Source organism: Pinus tabuliformis, chromosome 4_1 (genome assembly GCF_031772625.1).
Source record: "Pinus tabuliformis cultivar Carrire ecotype Pingquan chromosome 4_1, CPIR1, whole genome shotgun sequence".
Lineage (NCBI taxonomy): Eukaryota > Viridiplantae > Streptophyta > Pinopsida > Pinales > Pinaceae > Pinus > Pinus tabuliformis.
In genome coordinates, this window is record NC_142303.1 from 171,286,617 (window position 1) to 171,310,254 (window position 23,638).

At 35.9% G+C, this 23,638-nt stretch overlaps 1 protein-coding gene across 1 annotated transcript; it reads right to left on the bottom strand.

The window, feature by feature from the left end:
- Positions 1 to 1,417: 1,417 nt before the first annotated feature.
- LOC149174727 (uncharacterized) lies at positions 1,418 to 2,742 on the bottom strand. The gene is made up of 2 exons (XM_089422667.1): positions 2,089 to 2,742; positions 1,418 to 1,719 (listed from the first exon to the last, which is right to left on the bottom strand). Exons 1-2 carry the CDS (start codon positions 2,620 to 2,622, stop codon positions 1,696 to 1,698), a joined length of 558 nt encoding a protein of 185 aa, XP_089278793.1. The 5' UTR covers positions 2,623 to 2,742; the 3' UTR covers positions 1,418 to 1,695.
- Between the last annotated feature and the right edge of the window lie 20,896 nt (positions 2,743 to 23,638).

The following is a 23,638-nucleotide window of genomic DNA, read 5'->3' on the forward strand; positions in this document are numbered from 1 at the left end:
GTATGGAATTAAGGCTAAATGCTAAGAGAAAACACATGACTTATTGAAGATAGTTTTGATAATGAACACAATACATATTTTTTGGTGAATACTATTTCAACTGAAATCTCATTTTATTTTTTAAAGATCTAAAATTGCTTTTAATTAGTTATGAATTCTTCTTCCTTGGGATTTAAGTAAATATGATGATGACCTAAATTCCAAAAATATTCAATATAAAAGAAATTTTACCTTTCTTACTATCATCTATAAATCATTTCAAATGACAATAATTTTCTTCAAATAAAAAATTATTCCACATTAATAAATAATACCAAGTAATATTTATCTTCAATCCTAAATTACCACTAAATTACAACAAATTTTAGGACTTTTTTATATATAAAACAAACTAACATCATTTAAATTAAACAATAATAAATTAATTAAAACTAAATTGAAATAAACTCAAATCAATAAATAAATAATAATAAATAATATTTTTCCACAATCATAAATTACCATTACATTACAACAAATTTTAAAACATCATTCAAATTAAACAACATCATTCAAATTATATAATGAATAAACTTAAATTAGATTGAACAAACTCAATTAATCATTGAGGTACGTATTTATTGTGAGGGTTGGCCATTGGACTCTTCCCTTGTATTCTACACCAGGGACAAACACTTTACTTTTTAACTTAACGATTTGGATTTTCTCCAAATATGTACCCTTCTAAATTTATTTTGGATTTTCTCTGAATCATAAATTTATTTTGGATTTTCCGAATATGTACTTTCATAAATTTATTTTGGGCTTTTTCTAAATATATAGTAGACAAACACTTTACTTTTTAACTTAATAACGATTTGGATTTTGTCCAAATATGTATTTTCATAAATTTATTTTGGAATTTTTCCAAATATATACTTTCATATTCTGTAGGTATTCTGTTTGTTTTGGCGATATTGTATGATGAAATCTGCTCACTTCGGTGATATATGATGTATTGTGATTGTTCCGCAGGGATTCACTCTCTCAGTGGAAAAAAATACCTTCATAAATTTATTTTGGATTTTCTCCAAATATATACCTTGATAAATTCATTATAAGACAAAACCTTTTTTTTTTTTTTTACTTAACAACGATTTGGATTTTCTCCAAATCTGTACCGTGATAAATTTATTATATAGTTTAATGACTTGAGGTGACATTTTTAAATTTATTATTTGAACAGTAAGAGATTGATAATTTTAAAATTAACCAATATAATTTTATTAAGATAATAGTAATTTATTGAAAATTAATATAAATCCATTACAAATATAAAATAAAACACATAAATTCATGAGAAATATATAATTGAAATAAAATGATATATTTTTAATTTCAAATTTAAGTAAAATTATATATTTATAATTTGTTTTCATTTTATCATTAAAAACACCCTCTCACTCCATAGCAATATGGACATGTTGTCATTTACCAACAAAATGATCATAACCTTTAGACCTTGGAGCAACTTTTATACAAAGGGCAAATAAAGTATAATACCAAAATACCACTCCATTAATTTATCTATATACTATATAGATTTCTCTGCACTTTAATTTCATTTCTTGTTACGCTGAACTCTCTTATGGCCGAACCCCGTGGTCACATGGACAAGTAAAGCAACGTTCCACCCGCTTCCATGTTAAAATTTTATCATCGCTGTTGAACTGCCTCCGGCTGCGATGAATTAATTAAAAAAAAAAAACTATTATTAATAATATTAATCAACAAAATAGAGCAGATTTTTTTTTTTTTTTTTTTTTTTAAATTTAGTTGGACTGTATTCAAAAACAAGTAATTAAATTATGATTTCACATTAAAAAATACCATAATATAGTACCAAATTACTGACTATATTTTCATCATATTCAATTTATTACTTTCCATAAAAACAAAAACAAAACAAGCAATTAAATAAATGATTTCACATTAAAAAATACCTTGACATATTACCAAATTACTATTATACCAGATTAAAAAAACAAAACTATTTTGAAAACAATCAAACTAATTTTTTTTTTTTTTTAATAAACTAAAAAAAATTACCTGGTCGAGAGAAGGATGAAATATGTTGAGTCTGGGAGAGCGCGGAGGGAACGCAGGCAGCTGGTTGCCCTTATCGTCGTAAATTATAGTGCCTGAGAAATTCGGGGGCTCGCACTTTTCGCCCATCAGAATATTCCTCTGCCACAGGGAATCTCCTCCGCCCTCCTCTTGCATAACAGCACGATCATATGCATTCACCTCATCTTCTTCCTCGCTGCTCCCCCATTTCTTAGAAATCAGCAGTTTCCTGCTGCTGTTGATAAGCGCCCGGCCTGAATACTTGGGAAAACAGTTGAAACTGTGAAAGGCATCAGCCCCCGAGTCCGTGGTGCTAGCGCTACGAGTTATAGCATCCCCGCGAGTTCTGTCGTCGTCCTTAGCGTGGAAGTGCAGGTGTATTGCACAAGATGCCATAACAACAGCCGCCACCGCTAGTACGCATGTGACCACCAGCAGGAAACCGCCCGCGCTGGCCGCCCAGGTTGTAGTTCCGGCCCCTCCTCCCAGGGCCAAAACTGAAAGCCACCTGGCCATGGGGATTCGATCACTAGACCTCACGATACAACAGAAGAAGCTCTGTGAAAAATAGCAGACAGGTATGCTTGATTGGTCCTCCGCGCAATGAAAAGCCACCCAAATATTTGTGCAAACCCATGCGCTGTGGCCTGCATTTATAGATCTCTTGGAAATTGGAATGCTGTGCTCCGTACGTACAAAACCCTCCACTCGAAACTTTTTACAAATATATCGTAGACGTGAGCCTGCGTATATGTATATATATGCCGTTCACGCAGTATGATAAATACCAAACGGATTTTCGGATTCTGGGAGATCATCTCCACTGCTTGGTCTACAAAATATTTTTTTAGTGGGGAAGAGAATTTTTGCTGAAGAATTATAATACATCAAATATCGTCGAGGCAAGCAGATTTATCATACAATATTTATCGCCGAATCGAGCAGAATACATCACATCGAAACACATAGGCATCATCATCGAAACAAATGCTGCTGCGCGTTGCAGCTCCCGCAGGAATCTAACGTGACTGGGGTGCGAAAGCCAACCGCCCCAACCAACACATCATGCGAATCATGTGCATGGTCTACGAAATATCTTTATTAGACAAATTTACTTAAAAAATCAAATCACTTCCGGTCAATTTAACCATTAAGCTTAATTGTTAGGGTATCTAGAAAATAGCAAAGTGTTGCTAACCACCGAAAGATGTATAAATGAAGTGGTTGCTAAACATAAATCCACACCAATTTATATTAAGTATTAAACATTTCACCTTGTTAAAATTAAAAAAAAAATCATTAAAATTAATTAAATTATAATTTATTTTCAATTTTTATTATTATTAATGGAAAGTCATTCATATGCAACTAGTTTCCTAATCCTGAGAAATTATTAAATAGATAAGTATTTTATGTTGTCTAGGAATGTGCAAAATTTGCTATCGTTTATGGATGTCTATTTTATTCATGGACTCGGTTTGATTCAATAATAGATATGAAATCATGGAGTTAAAGGATTCATGTTTCTTCATATGGATTTATACCTTGCTTACATATACGTGCTTGTGTCATCCTTCATAGGCTTAGAATCTGTTTATGAGGGGTTATTATTATGGAGTTTTATAGCAATTAATTAATAATAAGTTAAATATATATACATTTTAAAAAAATATGGAACAAGATTCTTAATTCTTCCACTTTACCATGGAGATTATTAATTTGTAAATAGGTTTTGTTACGATATCATGGTTTAATATCATGACTTATCAATATCACATGTCCAAAAAAATGATAATTCACTTCATATCACACTTGTTTATAAAATATATATTTTTTAATTAATCAATTTAAGTAAAAAGGCACAAAGAGCATGACTAGTTTGGAGATAAATTTCAACATTAGATTTATGTATACTAATATGAATATTCTAAAATATTTCATGGGAATTAAATCCTTACTATCTACCTAATAATTATTAATAATTAAATTGTGAAAATCTTATCCTAAAATATATATTATTTATAAACATAATTATATTGGTTGCTATTAATTATTATTTGATAATTGATAATATGAATTAACTAATTTATTAAAAAAAACATATATTTTTTAATATTATTTTGGTAAGGAAATATTTTATTGGGTTGTTTCTTACGCAGTGCGAGGGTTAGAAGTCACATGTATATATTTTTTAATATTTTAAATAATATGTATGAATTATTGTATAATATGATATTTTAAATAATATGTATGAACTATTGTGTAATAGGATATTTTAAATAATATGTATGAATTATTGTGTAATATGATATGATATGGAGTAGTATTTTAAAGAAATATCAGACATGATTATGTTAATAAAAAGATTGAAATTAGAGTTTGTAACTATGTTAGGTTTTGTAGAGAGGTTATTCCTAGTAGAGTTGTATTTCAAGAATTTATTATTTTTTTAAAACAAACTGATAAAAATTAAAAAAAATGAAAGTGTAAAATTATTTTAAAGAATTTAAAATATAGAAATAAATTATTTTAATAAAATTTGATAAAACATGTTTTGGGAAGTTTAATTGGTTAAATCGAGAAATTTGAAATCATTGAAACTTGAAAGACGCAGGTTCAAATCCCTTTGTTGTGATTCGGGCTATGGGGAGGAGGAGGCTTACTAGTAGTTACATGAGGCGGGTTGTTGGGTTCCTCTGCGATACAATTTTAAGGTAAGTATCAAGTACCAAATTTCAATTATTGTGGATTTGCTTTGCATTGGATAAACAAAGAGGCTTTCCATATTATTTCCCATTAGGAGTGCACAACTTTAGATCCAATTAGAATCCTCACCGATTGGTTGACATTTTGTCCTATAATTCAACTAAGTTTGCTTCCTTCTTGGTCTTGAGCTCCTATATTGTTATTTCCAAGGCATCCAACTGGACCTTATGTTGATTCATCATACTCATTAAAAAATCCATCTTAAGATTGACACTACACTCTTTTTTTCTAGAGTTCTCATTCAGAGAGACCAAAGTTGACATGTAAAAAAGGTGTTCTTATTTGCAATCTTCTAAAGAGCATGTCACATCTCTTATAAGTCTTGATAGTTTATCGATGTGAGATATCCTTCAAATTAAAGATGAAAACTTGTAAGAGTGAGGGGCCTAATCCAAGAACTATTTTCAATTGATAAAGACCAAGATTAATGAGGTTCATTTCTCCACCTTGATGAGGCCCACCAATGATTTTCTAAATAAGAAGAGAAGTTGAATTGAATGTAGAAAGATAACAAGTAGAGAACCTTTGTGTTGTATTTCAATCTAGCCCTTGCTAGAAACACAAGAGGGATATGTATTAAGAGGAGTGGAGCAGAGCCAGAGTGTCTAAGCTCTCTAAGGCTAAACACAACATCTCTCCCCTAAGACCAAAAAGGAGTAATGAATTTTGAATTGGGGGTTGATGCCATAATACCACCTTGTTGTGCAAGATACATGAAACGTGTTGTGGGGATGTGAAAGTCATGTCCTAGCTTCATTAGAAGGCCTTGACATGCTCATCGTCATTTGTCTTAATGATGTTATGACATATGGCAAGGGAAATAGATTGTGAGAGAGTTTGACCATAGGCTTAGTCATTAACATGTAAAGTCCCTTTTTTCCTTGAGTTGCACTATTTACTTTTGAATTCTCCATGCCATTGTGTTCATGAAGTAGAATATGGTGCCGTTTTATCAAATCAAAATCATTGAAGTATTGTCTGATCCTTTTTAGCATGGAGGATAAACTCGAATTTGATGGATTATAATTGAACTACACGTGCTTGATAATCAATCAAGAATCTCCTAGCATAGTTAGATTTTGAATACAGAAATTTGTATCCTTGATAATCTCTTGCAAGAGAGTGCAAGCTTTAGTTTTGTTGTTTAACATAGAGCATAAACTCCATTCATAGGTGCACATTACTTTCCTTGTGGGGTGAAGGGTAACTCTCCATGCATCTACCTCCTTATAATGATATGTAATATGTTAATAAGTAGATAAATTTAATTACCTTATGGTGCCCATTTTTTTTCAAATTACCTTACAGTGGCTAATTTTTTTCAAATTTGAAAAAAAAAGTAGTGGAAGTTATAATTCCATTTTAATTGAGAAGAATTTTGCTTGTAATCATTTTGGTTTATTTTAATACTATTGAGATTTATAGAGTTTGAAAAAAATAATTGAATAAATAAAGATGGAACTTATAACCAAAAAAATAAAATCTCATAATATTAACATATATTATAGATGTTATGGAAACAACTTTTACTCCCAGCAACTTAGCTATATTTAATTAACAATTATAAATGTTATATTACATTAAATATTTCATCTACTTTAATTATAATGTATATTTAGCTTTTATAAATATAATTATTAATATAAATCTATCTAAATTTTATATATAAAAAATGAAAAACCCAAACTCTAATATTTTATATTAAAATTTTAATATTATTGCATTTTTGTACTTTTATATTATTAATTTCAAATATACAACATCAATTAATTGCACTACTTTTTTCTATATATTTGAATCATTAAATATGAATTTCTTGTATATTTGAAATTGTGTATTTCCTTGGCAATAATTTAAGTATTTTCACTTTTATTTTTTTTCCAAATTTATATATATTCTTTTTCAAAATGACACAATTTAAGTCCTCTATAGCTCAAAGTAAAACTCTCTTGGGCCACTAGGAAAAGGCATCAACATGAAGTACAAAAAATGGTCCATGGAAGCTCTACAAAAGCTAGAGAGCAAAACCTTACCTTTTGTAGAATTTCCATGGAGCATTTTTTGTATTTCAGTCTTCATGTTGATACCTTTAGCTAATGGACCCAATGACCTATCACTTTGAGCTATATAGAATATGGTATTTTAAAAATCATCTGGCCCTGATGATGAACCACACTTACTGGTTCGAAAAGCGTAGGCCGCATAGGCCAAACATTCTTTTTCTGTGATTTCTACCAAAAAACTTTGCTTAATTCATTATGGATCACAAAAACGTGAATACAGAAAATATATACATACTTTTACTTCTTTCTCATTTTTTTCCAATTTAAAATTTATATTATTTATTTTAAAAAATAAAAATAAATTTTATATTTTCAAACCTAATAATATATTAATAAAAATTTACATAACTACCGTTATACTCTACGAATCAAAAAAATAAATAAATATAAAAATAACATATGAACTTGATTCTAGAACATTTTTGGAGAATAATGCGTGCTTATTAAAAATCTATGTCATTTATCACTTTATGAAATCGTTCACATCAAACTTCAAATGAAATCAGATTAAGCATTCTACATGAGCAATTTACTTATATTCAAACTCCAAACATATCCACTAACTACATAATGAAATCAGATTAAGCATTCCACATGAACAATTTACTTTGTATTCAAACTCCATCCATATCCACTAACTACATAGGGTGCACATCCCCACATCCCACCCGAACCACATGGCTGCACCAAATTTTATACTCACCCCACATTGAAGTCAATCTCACATTTTAGGTCAAATATTCTCAACTCCAATTGTAATTGTTTTATATTATATCTAGTCATGGCACCTTCTAGTTTCGGGGGTCAGGCCTCCACTCACTGACCCCTATTGGGTGGTTCAGTGGAGACTTAAGCTGCCACGTGTAAAGGACTTATAGGGCTGTACTGAAACGTGGGGCTGAGGGGTGGTAGATTCGGATGACCCTTTGAGAAGGAAAAGTTCAATTCGCAACTTAAGTGGTTTTCAGACGTGGCATTGTGACGTGTCATTGTAATCATCATAGAGCGTGCATGAACAGTTTTATGTTGGGATGGTATAAAGTCAGACTTTGGCTACATCGACTTTATCGGGACATTTGATCCGGTTTGATTATTAACGAACATTAATATTAAATTATCTGAAATTCGTGTGTAAGGTTTATGATTTAAGGTCACATTAATATTAAATTTATCTTAGGTATTTGCACAAGTAAAAGAGAAGGTTGAAATCAACATTAACATCATTGGTTATTTAACGTATTTGGAAAGTTCTCTGCATGCTTCTCAATTCTCATTGGAAGATCAGAGTCTGGTTGAAAAATACTAAAATGTATCATTACATTTTATGTTAGTCAACTATGACAAATGAGTCTTTTCAATAATTTTTTTTAGGTAAAGCTTCTTCCATGGCGTGGAAAATTACTAATAAATTAAATAGATAAAAAATGGAATCTATCTAGTTAGTCTATTATTATAAGGCAAAGAGGAAGATTTATTCCATTGTGGTTTTTTAATGACTTTGCCATTTATTTTCCATCATCATTAGTGATGTTAGAGTAAGCAAAAATAGTGTAGGTTTTGAAGAATTAAAAAGTTAAACAAGTAGAGTGTTAGAAGGGAAATGAGAAACAACATGGGCATGAGAGGGTTATTATGCATCTAGGTGGTGATATAGGATGGTGTGTGGTTTTGTTGCCAAGGAAGAAAGTATGCAACGAGAAAGCATGTAACTTGTGTGGATGGCGTTAATAAGGAGAGTGATAATGATGACGTATATGGGCAGACTCGTGATAGTTACAATAATATTGTTGTTAGTGTAAGGATTCAGATTATGTGTTTGAAAGTATTGGTTAACAAATATCTCATAAGCATTGGCATTCTCAAGCATTCTCAGTCTTTGGGATTTGATGAAGATCTCATCTAAGATGCTTACACGAATTATAGGAAGAGAGCAATCAAGTTTTTCCTATATTTACAATAGTATTTTGGATTCTATTATTCATATCAAAACATACATAAGGAAGCATCTATATAGACACATTTACTATTAACATACAAGATTTTAGAACAAAAAATTATTTAACACTTTATTATCTCATTCTTAAAATAGGTCTATACAATGCATTACATCACCAAGACAACCAAAACTTAGAAGACTCCCACAAATCTTTCGCCAAAAGGAAGAGGCAAAAATATCTCGTGTACATTCTTTACATGCCAAAAGCTCTCTCATATAATCTTTACATCCTTATATAGTGTGATATAGTCGGAACAATCATAACCATCCATTGGTTGATTGCAAAATTAGTTACAATTACAAAATTTCACAAAATATTTGTCAGACGACGCAATATCACATGCTCGTCATGCATAGTTCCTTTGCACGATGTATCTACACAGAGGGAACCTTCTTTTGCACAACACCTCATACACATTAACTCAACTCTCCTATGCACAACACTTGCACATTTGTTCAAAAACTTGACTTGGCCCAGCCCTGGTGCCAACATTCCCCCAATTGATGGGATCTTTGTTAGGAGGTGGCACACAAAATCTTGAAACTCATAGTCCAATTGATCAAACAACTTGAGCAAAACTAGAAAATCAATGCAAAATTTGTCCACCTTGGCTATTGCAGTGGATCTCGAGATATGCTTTACCTACTTTCCCAATTGAATTACTTTGGTAGTTTTGGTATGAACATACATGAGCATAGATAATTGTATCTCAGTTGGCCGTTGAGACTCCATCACAATGCAGAGGGCTTCTTGTTTAGCTTGAGTGGTTATGATTTTTCTATTAAGGGACAAGATCACGTCCATTGTCACTTATTTTTGGGTTGACATAACCAAGTTTACTACAGACTTTCTCTTCTCACTAATTTATGCTTCCCAAGTGCGAATTTTTCCTCCAGGAATGCACACTTCAAGAGAATTTTGTGGGTGAGTCCATAATCCAAAAATATGGTTGACCGAATCAAAAAAACCTTCTATGTGAGCCATGGATTTCTTGAAGAGCCTCTCAAAATTTTCAACATTGTAGTTGAGATCAATCTAATTTGATGTAGGAATAGACTTCAACTTCTCTTATAGTTCATTTTTCTACACTTGTAGATTCCGAACACTCCCCCTTACCTTTTTGAGCTTGATACTTCGTGGAAAATCTGGCTAAACATTTACTTAGCTAGGGATGAGGGCATATACCTCCTTAACCATAATTCCCAATGACACTTTCTCAACATATGCTTGCTTATTTTGGTGTCTGGTTACTAGTTCTTCCATAATTTCCAGGGAATATTGGTTAAGATCATGTGTAGGAACCTACAATATATCCAACTAAGTGTATGGAAAAGTGCCATGCAAAAGTTTTGGAATATGCCTAAAAAAATATTAGGGCCAATGGATTGAGCCAAAGAACCCTTTTCCTTATCCTACTAAGGCTTTGTGGGGAAGCCATTGCACCATATGTGCTACTTGAGATGATTTCCATAGGTCCCTTAGGATCATCCAACCTTAGTGCTCAACATAATGCATCTAGTTTTCGTTAGGAATCTTGATGGAGGATTTGTTTTTCTTCTAGGTTCACTTATAACAAGCTTACTATGGACTACACTAGGAACAATGCATGTTGTGTCTCCTATACGGGAGCTATGGGCTCCATCATTTTGATTTATTATTTTTCAATGCTTATTTTGTTGGTGTGTGGTGCTAACGTTGTAGGATTTGTTGTTGATCGCTGCACCATTATGGCTTCTCATGCATTTCTCTGTCATGAAACATTATGGTCTCAGTTTTATTGGTGTTCATTGGATTAGAAGTATTTTTTCACACCGATAGTGACCTAGAAAACTCAATGTATAGTGTCGTGTAACTCTGATTCAGACAAGGTTGCATTGTTTCTCTGCCCCTCAAACTTAGACATGAGATGGGAAGTTTAAGTGCACTACCATTTTTCTCATGTTACCTCTCCAGTGCTTCCTATCCCCACTTGTTATGAAACCAGCTCAAGAAAAGATAGAAAAGAAAGATCAACGCCTTAGAATTCAGCCTCTTCGAGGGGGCAACCTCCTTTACATTACATAAATGAACAATTCTTGGATGATACAAATGACAAAACCTCCTTTCTATATATAGGAGTCTAAGGAGTCACAATATAATCCAGCCGACCTAACAATAATAATATAAAGCCACAAAAATAACAATAGAGGGATTCTATGGGGCACAGAAATAACAATATGGGGGTAATAGGGGCACAACAATATAAATAAGGGGTATAACTACAATAGTAATGGGGTAATCACTAGTATTATAGGGACCCAACATGCCCCTCTCCTTCAAAAAAGTGTTGTCCTCAACGCTTGAGTAGTTCTGGATACTTCTGCATAAAATTCTCATCCTCCCATGTGGAATCTTCAGCGGATAAGTTCTTCCACTTGATAAGATACTCTGAAATTGATCGATTTCGTAGCTGTCGAGTTCTTGTTTCTGTGACTGCTTCCGGTTCCAATATAATTTTTCCTTCCTCGTCAAGTTCTGGCAATATTGTTTGAACTGGGAGCTTGTCGCCTATAACCTTCTTTAAACATGAAACATGGAAAACTGGGTGCAATCGAGAAGCTGCAGGAAGCTCCAATTTGTATGCCATAGTACCAATCTTTTGCAACACCTTGTACGGACCATAATACTTTGGTGATAATTTATTATCCTTCTTAGCTTGCTTTAGGGACATTTGCTTATATGGTTGTAGCCGTAGGAATACCCAATCACCTACATCAAAACTTCTTTCACTGCGATGTTGATCTGCCTGTTGTTTCATTCTATTTTGTGCCAACACGAGGTTATCCTTTAAGAGTTGGAGGACTTGTTGTTGATGTTCGATGTGATGTTCCACTGCCTGAACCTTAGAATTTTCTCTTAAATATGATGTGATGGATGGTGGTTGATACCCATAAAGTGCCATAAATGGGGTCATTTTTGTTGCTGTATGGAAGGAAGTGTTATACCACCATTCAGCCAGAGGCAACCATTTGACCCATTGTGTCTGTTTATCAGATACAAAGCAACGAAGATATCCTTCCAAACATTTGTTTACTATCTCAGTTTGCCCATCAGATTGAGGATGATAAGATGAGCTATGAGCTAACTGAGTACCAAGACAAGAAAATAATTCTGTCCAAAAATTTCCAGTGAAAATGGGATCTCTGTCACTTACAATAATCTTTGGGTTTCCATGTAGCTTTTGAACTGTTTCCATAAATGCAGTAGAAACTGTACTGGCTTTAAATGGATGTGATAATGCACAAAAGTGTGCATACTTGGTAAGTCTGTCAACTACCACCATGATGACACTCTTTCCCTCAGACTTGGGTAAACCTGTGATAAAATCCATTGAAACCTCCTCCCAACGTTGGCTTGGAATGGATAAAGGTTGTAATAGACCCGGTGTCTTAATTGTTTCAACTTTATTTTGTTGGCAAACCAAACATTCCGCCACAAACTTTTGAATATCTGATTTAAGGCCATCCCAAAAAAATTCCTTCTTAACCCTGTGGTAAGTTTTTAAAAATCCTGAGTGCCCTCCTAAGGGAGAAGTGTGCAATTCCATAAGAATCTTTTGTTTTAGCTGGGAATTCTTACAGAGGTATAAGCGATCTTTGTACCATAACGAATCATTTTTCCAGCTAAATGTATCAGAAGTACTGGAATCTTGTTGTAGCTTTCGAATAAGTGCCCACACTTCTTCGTCATTCTTCCATTCCTCCCTTGCTTCGTTTATCCAATCTGGTTGGATAATAGAAATGGCACACAACAATGCTTCCACATCCTCATCCTTTCTTGAGAGTGCATCTGCCACCACATTTTGCTTCCCTTTTTTGTAGATGATTTCAAAGTCATAACCCAACATCTTTGTGACCCACTTTTGTTGCTCTTCAGAGGATAATCTTTGTTCTAAAAAGTATTTAAGGCTATCATGATCCGTTTTTACCTTGAAGTGTCTTCCCATTAGGTAGGGTCGCCATTTCTTAAGTGCATGGAGTATTGCCAACATTTCCTTCTCATAAATAGCTTTGCTTAAAAACTTTCCCTTGATTGGACGACTTTCAAAAGCAATGGGTCTTTCATCTTGCATTAGAACAGCACCAATTCCATTTCCTGAAGCATCACATTCCACAATAAAGGTTTTTGTGAAGTCCGGTGTAGCTAAGACCGGTGCTTGGCACATTGCCTCTTTAAGATGTTCAAAGGCCTTTGTTGCTTCCGGAGTCCATGAAAATGAATCTTTCTTCAATAATGTTGTTAGAGGTGCTGCTATTCTCCCATAATTCTTAACAAACTTGCGATAATACCCTGTCAACCCAAGAAATCCTCGCAGATGCTTTATGGATGTGGGGATTTTCCATTCCTTAATGGCTTTAATTTTGCTAGGGTCTACCTTAACTCCTTCATGAGATACAATATGACCCAAATATTCCACCTCCTGGACTCCAAAGAAACATTTGGATCTTTTTGCATATAATTGTTTCTCCTCCAATAGTTGTAGCACCCTGTCAACATGTTCAACATGATCCTTCCAAGACTTGCTGTAGATTAGTATATCATCAAAAAATACTAACACAAATTTTCTAAGGAATGGTTTGAAAATTGAATTCATCAAACCTTGAAATGTTGAAGGTGCATTGGTAAGGCCAAAAGGCATGACCAAAAATTCATAATGACCCTCATGAGTTCTAAATGCCGTTTTCGGAATGTCTTCAATCTTCATTCTGATTTGATGATATCCCGAACGAAGATCCAACTTGGTGAAGTAAATTGATCCATGCAATTCATCCAGTAATTCATCAATGACAGGAATGGGGAACTTATCTTTAATAGTGAGCTTGTTGAGCTCCCTATAATCTGGACACATGCGCCATGATCCATCCTTCTTGTGCACCAATACTACTGGAGCTGAGAAAGAACTTTGACTCGGTTGAATTATACCAGCCTCTAGCATTTCTGCAACCATACGTTCAATTTCACTTTTTTGGACATAGGGATATCTGTACGGCCTGATGTTTGGAGGAACACTTCCTGGAATCAGATGAATAGCATGATCATGATCACGCATAGGTGGGAGACCTTTGGGAGTCTCAAATACCTTGGAATGATTGTCCAGGACTTTTTGGAGATCTGGAGAAATAGATGATTCCAATGTGGAAACATCTAGCGAACATAATTGTGCAATTACACCTCTTTGCTCCTTTTTTAGAAGCTTTGTCATGCCATTAGAGCTGATTATCTTTCCTGGTTTCCCTGCAATACCCCTTAATTCAACTTCCTTTCCTTCCACAGAAAATTTCATGAAAAGTTCTTGAAAATTAAAAGCTATTGTACCCAAGGATTGTAGCCATTGGACTCCTAGTACAACATCAGCACCTCCCATTGGAATGGAAAGCATTGGGCTAGTCAATACATATTCTCCCATGGATAGCTTGATATTATGGCACTTTCCAGAACAATTTATTGTTCCTCCATTTGCAATCATCACTTGACACTCTGGTGCTGGATATAGGAAGCAATTCAATTCTTTTGCTACCCTACAATGAATAAAATTGTGGGTGCTTCCTGAATCAATCAACACTATTACCTTTTTCTTCTTGATTTGTCCTTCTATCTTGATGGTTTGAGGAGTGGTAATTCCCGCCAATGCATTACAAGATATGGTCGGATTTATTTGTTCTTCATCTAGGCTTTGTTCCTGGAATATATCCTCTTCTTTTGACCTTTCTTGCTCCTTTTCTTCTTCCTCTTCACAATCTATGTAGAATAATTTCTTCTCAGCACACTTATGACCTTTTGTGTATTTGCTATCACAATTGTAACAAAGCCCTTTTGCTCTTTTTTCTTCCAATTGTTGTGGTGTCAACCTTGTAGGTTGTGGAAGACTATGGGCAACAACACTTCCGTCTTTATAGTTGTGAGTGGTATGCTTCCTAGTTGCCATAATTTTGCTTTCCATTTTTCTTGCTAACCTGAATGCCTTCTCTAATGAATCAGGTTCCCAAAGGCGCACATCATGTTGGATATTATCCTTTAAAGACCCTATGAACACATCAATCCTATGCTCCTCTGGAATATCTTTTACCCTTATGTTCAATTTTTGGAACTCCTCAATGTGCTCCATTATTGAACCCTTTTGTTTGAGACTTATCAATTGGCTAAAAAAAGTGTTGCTTTTTGTATCCTCATAATGTGCTATCAATTCTTCCGTAAAAATTGCCCAAGTGATAAATTGTTTACGAGAACAAAGCCATTGATACCATACAAACTGATTTGGTTCCAAATATAAAGTTGCCATACGTACCTTTTGTGTGTTTTGCACATTATTGAGATCGAAGAATTGCTCCATCTGTAATATCCATGTGGCGGGATCCTTGCCATCAAACTTCCTCATATCGATTTTTGGAATATGGTGAGTCTTCGATCCAACATTAGAGTCTATGGAATCATGATTAACATTTCTTTTGTTCTCATCATGAGTTTCCTTTACTACCTTTCACCATTAGTGACCATTTCTTGTAGCAACTTATCCATCTTATCATCCATGCCATCAATTTTAGCGTCCATGCCATTCACCTTAGCTTCCATGCCATCCATCTTAGCTTCTACACCTTTCTTTAAACCATCCATCTTAGCTTCTACATCTTTCCTTAAACCATTCATTTTAGATTCTGTTTCTTTTTGTGCAAGTGACATTTGTTGCACTTGTTCTTGTAATTTTGATATATCATGTAGCATTTCTTCCTCTTCTTCATGAGTCATGCTAGAGCTTTCAGGTTCCTTACTAGGTGTTTGCATTTTCTTTCCTCGGGGCATCAGTTACCGATAATAATGCTCTACTATGCCCTTTGAATTCCTTCAAAATAAATTTTCAAACCAAGCTTAAGCAAAAATTAAAAAAATCTACACACCTTTTTTCACTTTGTAGGAGCTCGATATTGCCTCTGATGTATCTCTGTACTTTCTGATCATCTAGTTCTGAATTTGTGACCTGTAGTAGCCCTCTGTGTCCTCTTTCCAATGCCACAAGTCTGATCCAAATTGGATTCTCCAAGGAAGAGTTATGCGAAATCTCCCACAGTGACTTGATTATAGACTAGTTCAGTAGAGCGAACTTGTACGACGTGCCACGAGTCACTGTTTCAACCTTTGACTCTGAAAAATATATAAAAAAAACTACAGTCCGTCCTCTTTCTGTACCTTCTTACGAAATTTCAATCCGATGCTCAGAGAGAAAGTTATGACGATTTTCCCCAGGTCACCTGTTTTGAATGTAATTCAGGAGTCTGCAAAAAGACCAACTTCCTCAGATCATATCTCCGAAAATATCGCGCGAAAAGCTCTGAAATTCGGACCCAAGGTTCAGCGCAATTTCTTCTCAAATGGGTTTTTTTTGCGACTTCTGAAACGTCACAGAAAAAAAGTTATAGCGAAAATGCCACGATGACCTGTTTGGAGCAGCGAAACCCTAGAATCCAAAGCTCTGATACCAAATGTTATGAAACCAGCTCAAGAAAAGATAGAAAAGAAAGATCAACGCCTTAGAATTCAGCCTCTTCGAGGGGGCAACCTCCTTTACATTACATAAATGAACAATTCTTGGATGATACAAATGACAAAACCTCCTTTCTATATATAGGAGTCTAAGGAGTCACAATATAATCCAGCCGACCTAACAATAATAATATAAAGCCACAAAAATAACAATAGAGGGATTCTATGGGGCACAGAAATAACAATATGGGGGTAATAGGGGCACAACAATATAAATAAGGGGTATAACTACAATAGTAATGGGGTAATCACTAGTATTATAGGGACCCAACACCACTTGTGCTTGCCTTGATCACTCTTGATATGTGTCTTAAACTTAAAGACCTACGCTTCATTTATTATTTTGGGCCTTAATCCCTTTGGACACTATTCCACCACTCTTGTGATGTCTTTCTCAGTGATGCAGTTGTGGGATTTTCACATGGTATGATAAGTACATTATGCATATCTATTTCGAACTACAAAGAGTTATTATACTTGTCTACTAAGCCACATAGAATCTAAAAGGACTTGATAGTCTCCTATACCATTTGGGTGTACCACCACTAGAAGTATCTGTTGATGTTCCTATGTGCTTCTTTGTCTATTGTCGTTGCAATACACTGAACTCTAATGTAGGGAAGGATAAATTAGTTACTATGTGTCATAGTGCATTATCGGGGGTGGTTCGTACATGATCATTGTAAACAATAGAATGAACAAAGTGTAGTGGAATTCCTTATCATGGTCCTGCACATCCAATCAATCATGGATGAATTCATCCATAAGCTATCAAGCCTAATTCATCTTGATCCCTTCAATGCAGTGGTTGATAAGTACAAAAACTCTGAGGGCGTATTCACCCTTTTTTCATTATGGATTAGATTGCATGTTAGTAGTTATGTCGCAAACCAAATTTTTAGGTATTAGATCGCTAATGTGATGGCACCCATTGATCCTCTATGTGTGCTAAATTTGCTATATACATCTTCCACTAGTGTCACATGCTCTAAAATAGCATCTGTGGGATATTTGCTAATGTGTGGGAGATAAGAGACCATGTGCATGGTGTCCTCACTCATAGTGTAAGTGTGATCAAGCTAAAGGTAGTGTTGTAGTAGCTACAACACCCTCCAAAATTTTGGCCTGCATCCAATTTCGGAGCCTCCTTTGAGAGTTTTACTTGATGAATGCATGCACTCGGGTTCACTCCGTGAGCTCGTGTGAGTCTCCATACCCACCTCACTTGATCATGTTGAAAATGCAACAAGATGATGGAGCTTAGTGAAAAGAAGTCGCCTTCACTAAGTGGGCCCGCAGGCTATTTTTGGTGCAAAGTCTATTTTTAGACATATGGATCATGGTCTATGAGTTGCATGATGCTATTTATGGATGATTGGTCGTGTTGGTAAAAATAGATGGACCTCTATTTTTAGACATATGGGCGGAGTCTATTTTTAGACTGCCAGTCTAAAAATAGAACAGTCGAATATTATTAACTCTTAATAATATTTGGACTATAAACATTATCTTATCCTCTTGCAGCACTTCAGTTCGAGCTACGGATGTGGAACATGCAACTGCCAGAAGGAAATACGCTTTTCCTATGGGTTAGTTGAGCTATTGCATGATGGACTTCAGTTAGAACTCAAGTGATTGAGTTTGGTGGAGTTGATTGAGGAGTTGATGGAGTTGTGTTCAGTTTGACTTAGTTGAACTAGTTGTATTTAGTCTAACTGACAAATACACTAGTGATGAGTGGTGTGAATTACTTATTAATTAATTCACTAATTATTAACTCATAAATCAACTAAAGAATACATCAGTTAACTCAGTGCATGGACAGTTCAGTGGAGACAAGTGTTAGAGGTGGGTGAAAGAGTGAGACTGCTATCAGTTGTGACTATATCTGTGCATGAGATTTGCACAATCATTGATTGAGATTGCCAATGAGGATTGCGCAGTACAAACCAAGGGAATTCGAGCTTGGATCATTCCATTCTCATATTGGATTGCGTAGTAGAGGCAGGCAAACAGTGGAGGAGATTTGAACCCGTGACTTTTTCAGATCTGAGCTAGTTTGTGTGTAGCAGGTGGAGATAGTACTGAGTACTTGTGAGGAGTATTGTACTATGTATTGTTACATGTTCTCTATCATTATAATATACAGATAGTTTGGGGTTTTCAACTGTATGCTTTCCCCGTTACATACTGTGTTGATATGTGTGATTGATGTTTCAATGTGCGCATGCGATTGTTTCTTAATTATGCAAAATTGATGATCAACGTAGAGGAGGTTATGTATTATGCATGCATTCCGCAAATAGTGTATAATCAGGATAATCTCTGTGAATAAGTTTTATATTATTCAAAATTTCTACAGATCATTCCACCAACAAATTTTGCATGTTGATGTCAATGTCATGCTTGCGACCGTGTTCTGGTCATACACAAGGTCTTCGCTTCGTGTGTACTTGTTGTGTTCGCTATGTAAACATTCGTCACACTCACAAACGAAGTCATATACACTGTCACGCAAGCGTCGTTGCAGTCGTTCAATGATCAATCACAAGCATCACACTTGTTGCTCACACCGTTGGTCAGTCATGTTGAGCATATGTGTCTTGATGGTTTGAGTTGTCTTGTCGTCAAGTCATGTAAGTGTGTTTTTGCAAGATCATGTATGCACCTTTTCACTCGTTCACACACATAGTCATTTTGTTGAAGTTATGATGACTAGATTCCCCTCTGACACCTGAACCTTCACCCCACCATCGTCTCAATCAACTATCACCCAGAATAGTGTAGAAGCACCAAATTTCAAGTTATGCTACCCACAAGCAGATGAATCAACGTTCTTGCTAGTCAACCGGAGAATTTGACCCGAGAGTCACCCCGGGACTGATTCCCCTAAAATATTGCGCAGAGGGTGCAGACCTTTCCCGATCTGCTGACTGAGAAAATTGCACAAACAGGTTGGAAAAATACCCAGTTCTGGTCCCTATCCCCCTCAAAAAATTGTGTAGTTTTTCTAGCCAACCCTCCAGTCAGTCGACTGGCTGCTCACTTGGAAACTACGCAGTTTTCATGAGCAAGCCCTCTACTTCCCAACAGTCCACTCAGCTCAGAAATTGTGCAGAGGTGATCAGCAGGCCAGCCTCCTAGAATCAGCGCAATTTTCCCCGCCAACAGCTGACTACAAGTTCCCTCCAGGAATTGCGCGGTTTTTATTGCCAAGCTCCAACAGCTGACTGTCGGTTCCCTCCATGAATTGCGCAGTTTTTGCTACCAATGTCCCAGTAGTTGACTGCTAGTTCCCTCCAGGAATTGTGCAATTTTTGTTTCCAAGGTTCCTGCTGCCTGCTCCTTCCGAAAATTGCATAGATTTTGTCTGCGCAACCTTCCTGCAGCCCGGACTGCTCCTCTAAAAAATTACGCAGTTTTGTCCTCCAGCTAAGCCAGACCCCGTAGACAATCACTATCGATCTGGATTGCCCATATCCATCACCTAGTGACTTCTGCACAATTTTCATCAACAGTGCCTAGAGCCTCCACCCCAGCTTGCAACTCGCAACCTTATCTCCTCTCCTGGTCACCTGCATCCGAAATGATCATGCATCATGGTAGACTAGGAGGTTTATGGATTTGATGTCGTCTCGTCATGAGTGACTGCAAATACAGGTACACGAACAAACATGGCGCGACGACGAACAAGATGAACAAAGGGAGTACATGCAGAAGGACATGTTCGCCAATGGACAAACAAACAATGCATGCAAAGAGATGTGCTCGCGAACAGACGATCATGCAAATATATGTTCGTGGACGGAAGGACGATTGAACATGCAAGATGTGTTCATGGACGGACGGACGAATGAACATGCACTTTTCGCGAACAGGTGAACCTGTCAAGTGTGCCAACATGCATGCAAGGAGAAATGTGCAAATGCAACATCAAGCAAACCCAACGACCATCGAAGAATCTGCGCACTTTTCCATGCGGAGGTGAAGATGTGACACACCATGAGGACATCCATCACCCAACTGTTAGAAAATTATATATTACGGAGCAATGAAACACATAAAATATTGCAGAAATATAAACATAGAAAACGCACAAAACAAGAGAGACACAGATATACGTGGTTCACCCAGTTTGGGCTACGTCCACCATGAACAGCCAGTCCTTCCTTTATATTATCTAGCAAAATGAAGAGACACAACCTACCGCAAATCCACTGTAATATCCTCTGTTTTCTCTCACAGTCTCACCTCTCTGTTTCTCGCTCACAGAATACACATCTATCACACAGCCTCAAATACAATACCCTCATACAAAGAGAGGGGTTGCCTTCTAGGGCAAAAAACCCTAAACTAAACATAAGTTCTACCGTCAGATCATCCGCCTAATGAACGACCCAGATTGACTAGAAATTACTATACTTTTACAAGGCAATTTTACAGCTGTTTTTAGCTTCGGGGGCGCTGCCCCTGAAACCCCCCACTAGGGGGGGGCTCCCAAAGGTCACAACCACCCCCCCCTGGACCCCCCCTGCAGCGAATATTTTACGGGCGGCGTTGCCGCCCCCATTTCGAACTGGGGTCCTATGTGGCGATACCTTTGAATATAGAAGACAATCAGGCTCCACACCCAACAATCTCCCACTTGAAGACTGATTGTATTAACTCCACCGCTGCTCCATTTGTTGGACAATGACTCCTCTTTGGACCTGGCTATTTCTCATCTTCATCGTCATCCTTGAAGACCAACTGAAACTGAGCATATTCTCAGTTTCTCCCTGGTTACAAATTTTGTTAGCATATCTGCAGGATTCTGGCTAGTGTGTATCTTTTCCAGCTTCAACTCTCCATCTTCCAACACTGATCGTATGAAATGGTACTTGAGCTGTATGTGTTTAGTCCTGGAATGAAATGCTGAGTTCTTTGCAAGATGAATGGCACTTTGGCTATCACTATATAACGTGCCCATATCATGCTCCTTACCTAATTCACCCATAAACCTTTGTAACCAAATCATTTCTTTACTAGCCTCTGTAGCAGCAACATACTCTGCTTCTGTTGTTGAAATTGCAACAACACTTTGGATTTTTGAAACCCAACTGACAGCTGTTCCTCCAACAGTAAATACATATCCTGTAGTGCTCCTCCTATTATCTCTGTCACCTGCCATATTTGCATCAACATATCCTTGTAGGCAGATGTTTGAACCACCAAAGCATAATGCTTGATTTGTGGTACCTTTCAAATATCTGAGAATCCATTTCACTACCATCCAATGTTCCTTTCCTAGATTGTTCATGTACCTGCTTACAACTCCCACTGCATGTGCAATATCAGGCCTTGTGCAGACCATTGCATACATTAAGCTTCCAACTGCTGATGCATATGGAACTTTAGACATATAATCCATGTCTTCTTGGGTCTTTGGGCACATTTCCTTGCTAAGTTTGAAATGGCTAGCAAAAGGTGTACTAACTGGTTTTGCATTGTGCATGTTAAATCTTTTCAACACCTTTTGTATGTACTCATTCTGAGACAATGTTAATTTACGATTTTTTCTGTCTCTAGTTATTCTCATACCAAGGATTTGTTTTGCAGCTCCCAAATCCTTCATTGCAAATGAATTTGCCAATTTTCTTTTGAGCACATTTATTTCCTGCATGTTAGATCCTGCAACAAGCATGTCATCTACATACAATAACAATATAATATAGCTGCCATCATTTTGCTTTTTCAAATAAACACAATGATCAGAGTGACATCTAGTATAACCTTGTTCAGACATAAACTTGTCAAATTTTAGATACCACTGTCTTGGAGCCTGTTTTAAGCCATACAAGCTCTTCTTCAACCTGCACACTAGTTTCTCCTTCCCTTTCACCTCATATCCTTGTGGCTGCTGCATATATATCTCTTCCTCCAAATCCCCATGGAGAAAGGCTGTCTTTACATCTAACTGCTCAAGATGCAAATCTTCAGCTGCTACAAGACTTAAAATGGTTCTGATTGAAGTCATTTTAACAACAGGAGAGAATATTTCATCAAAATCAATACCTTTCTTCTGTTCAAACCCCTTTACCACAAGTCTAGCTTTATACCTCTGTTTTCCTCCATCTTCTTCCTTCAGCCTGTAAACCCATTTATTCTTCAATGTAGTTTTTCCTAAAGGCAACCTGACTAAATCCCAAGTCTGGTTATGAATTAAGGAGTCCATCTCTTCTTCCATGGCTACCTCCCACTTCTTCCTGCTTTCAACCTGAATTGCTTCTTCATAACATTCGGGTTCACCGGAATCAGTCAACAATAAATAATATAATGAAGGAGAGTATCGTTCAGGGGGTCTACTTATCCTGGTAGATCTTCTAACACCACTTTCAGGTGTTTGGGATGCCTGTTGTTGTTGTGGTGGTTGCTGTTGTTGTGGTTGTTGATTATTATTATTTTCAGGCACCTTTCCTTTTTCAGTGATTTCATTAAGAACTGCGTATTCCTTGTTTTCCTTTTCCTGTTTCTTTTCCTGCAACTGATTCTTATACAAGACCTTTCATTGAATATTACATCTCTGCTCCTAATGATTTTGTGATTTTCGTAATCATATAAGCGATAACCAAAATGATTAACACCATATCCAATAAAGGTACATTTCTTTGACTTTGCCTCAAGCTTTGTTCTATTTTCTTTATCAATATGGACAAAGGCCTCACAACCAAAAGGCTTTAAAATAGAGTAGTTTACCTTTTTACCTGTCCATGCTTCCTCTGGAACACCACCATCCAAGGAACTTGAAGGCCCTCTGTTTATTAGATAAACATCAGTATCTACAACATCTGCCCAAAACTGTAAAGGCAATTCTGCATGCAATCTCATGCACCTTGCACGCTCCATGATTGTTCTGTTCATCCTTTCTGACACACCATTTTCTTGTGGTGTTCTTGGAACTGTCTTCTCTCTGTGAATTCCATGCTCTGAACAGTACCTATCAAACTCTTTGCTGCAATATTCACCTCCATTGTCTGATCTAAGACACTTCAATTTCTTTCCTGTCTCAATCTCAACCAAAGCTTTCCATTTCTTGAAAGTATCAAATACATCATATTTATTCTTAATACAATAAATCCAAGTTTTTATAGT

What these genes read in the sequence shown, in the direction of transcription:
- LOC149174727 (XM_089422667.1), bottom strand. Translation starts at nt 2,622, where the DNA reads ATGGCCAGGTGGCTTTCAGTTTTGGCCCTGGGAGGAGGGGCCGGAACT. An exon ending in TTCATCCTTCTCTCGACCAG is followed by an intron (nt 1,720 to 2,088) that starts GTAATTTTTTTT and finishes AATTCATCGCAG; the next exon opens with CCGGAGGCAGTTCAACAGCG.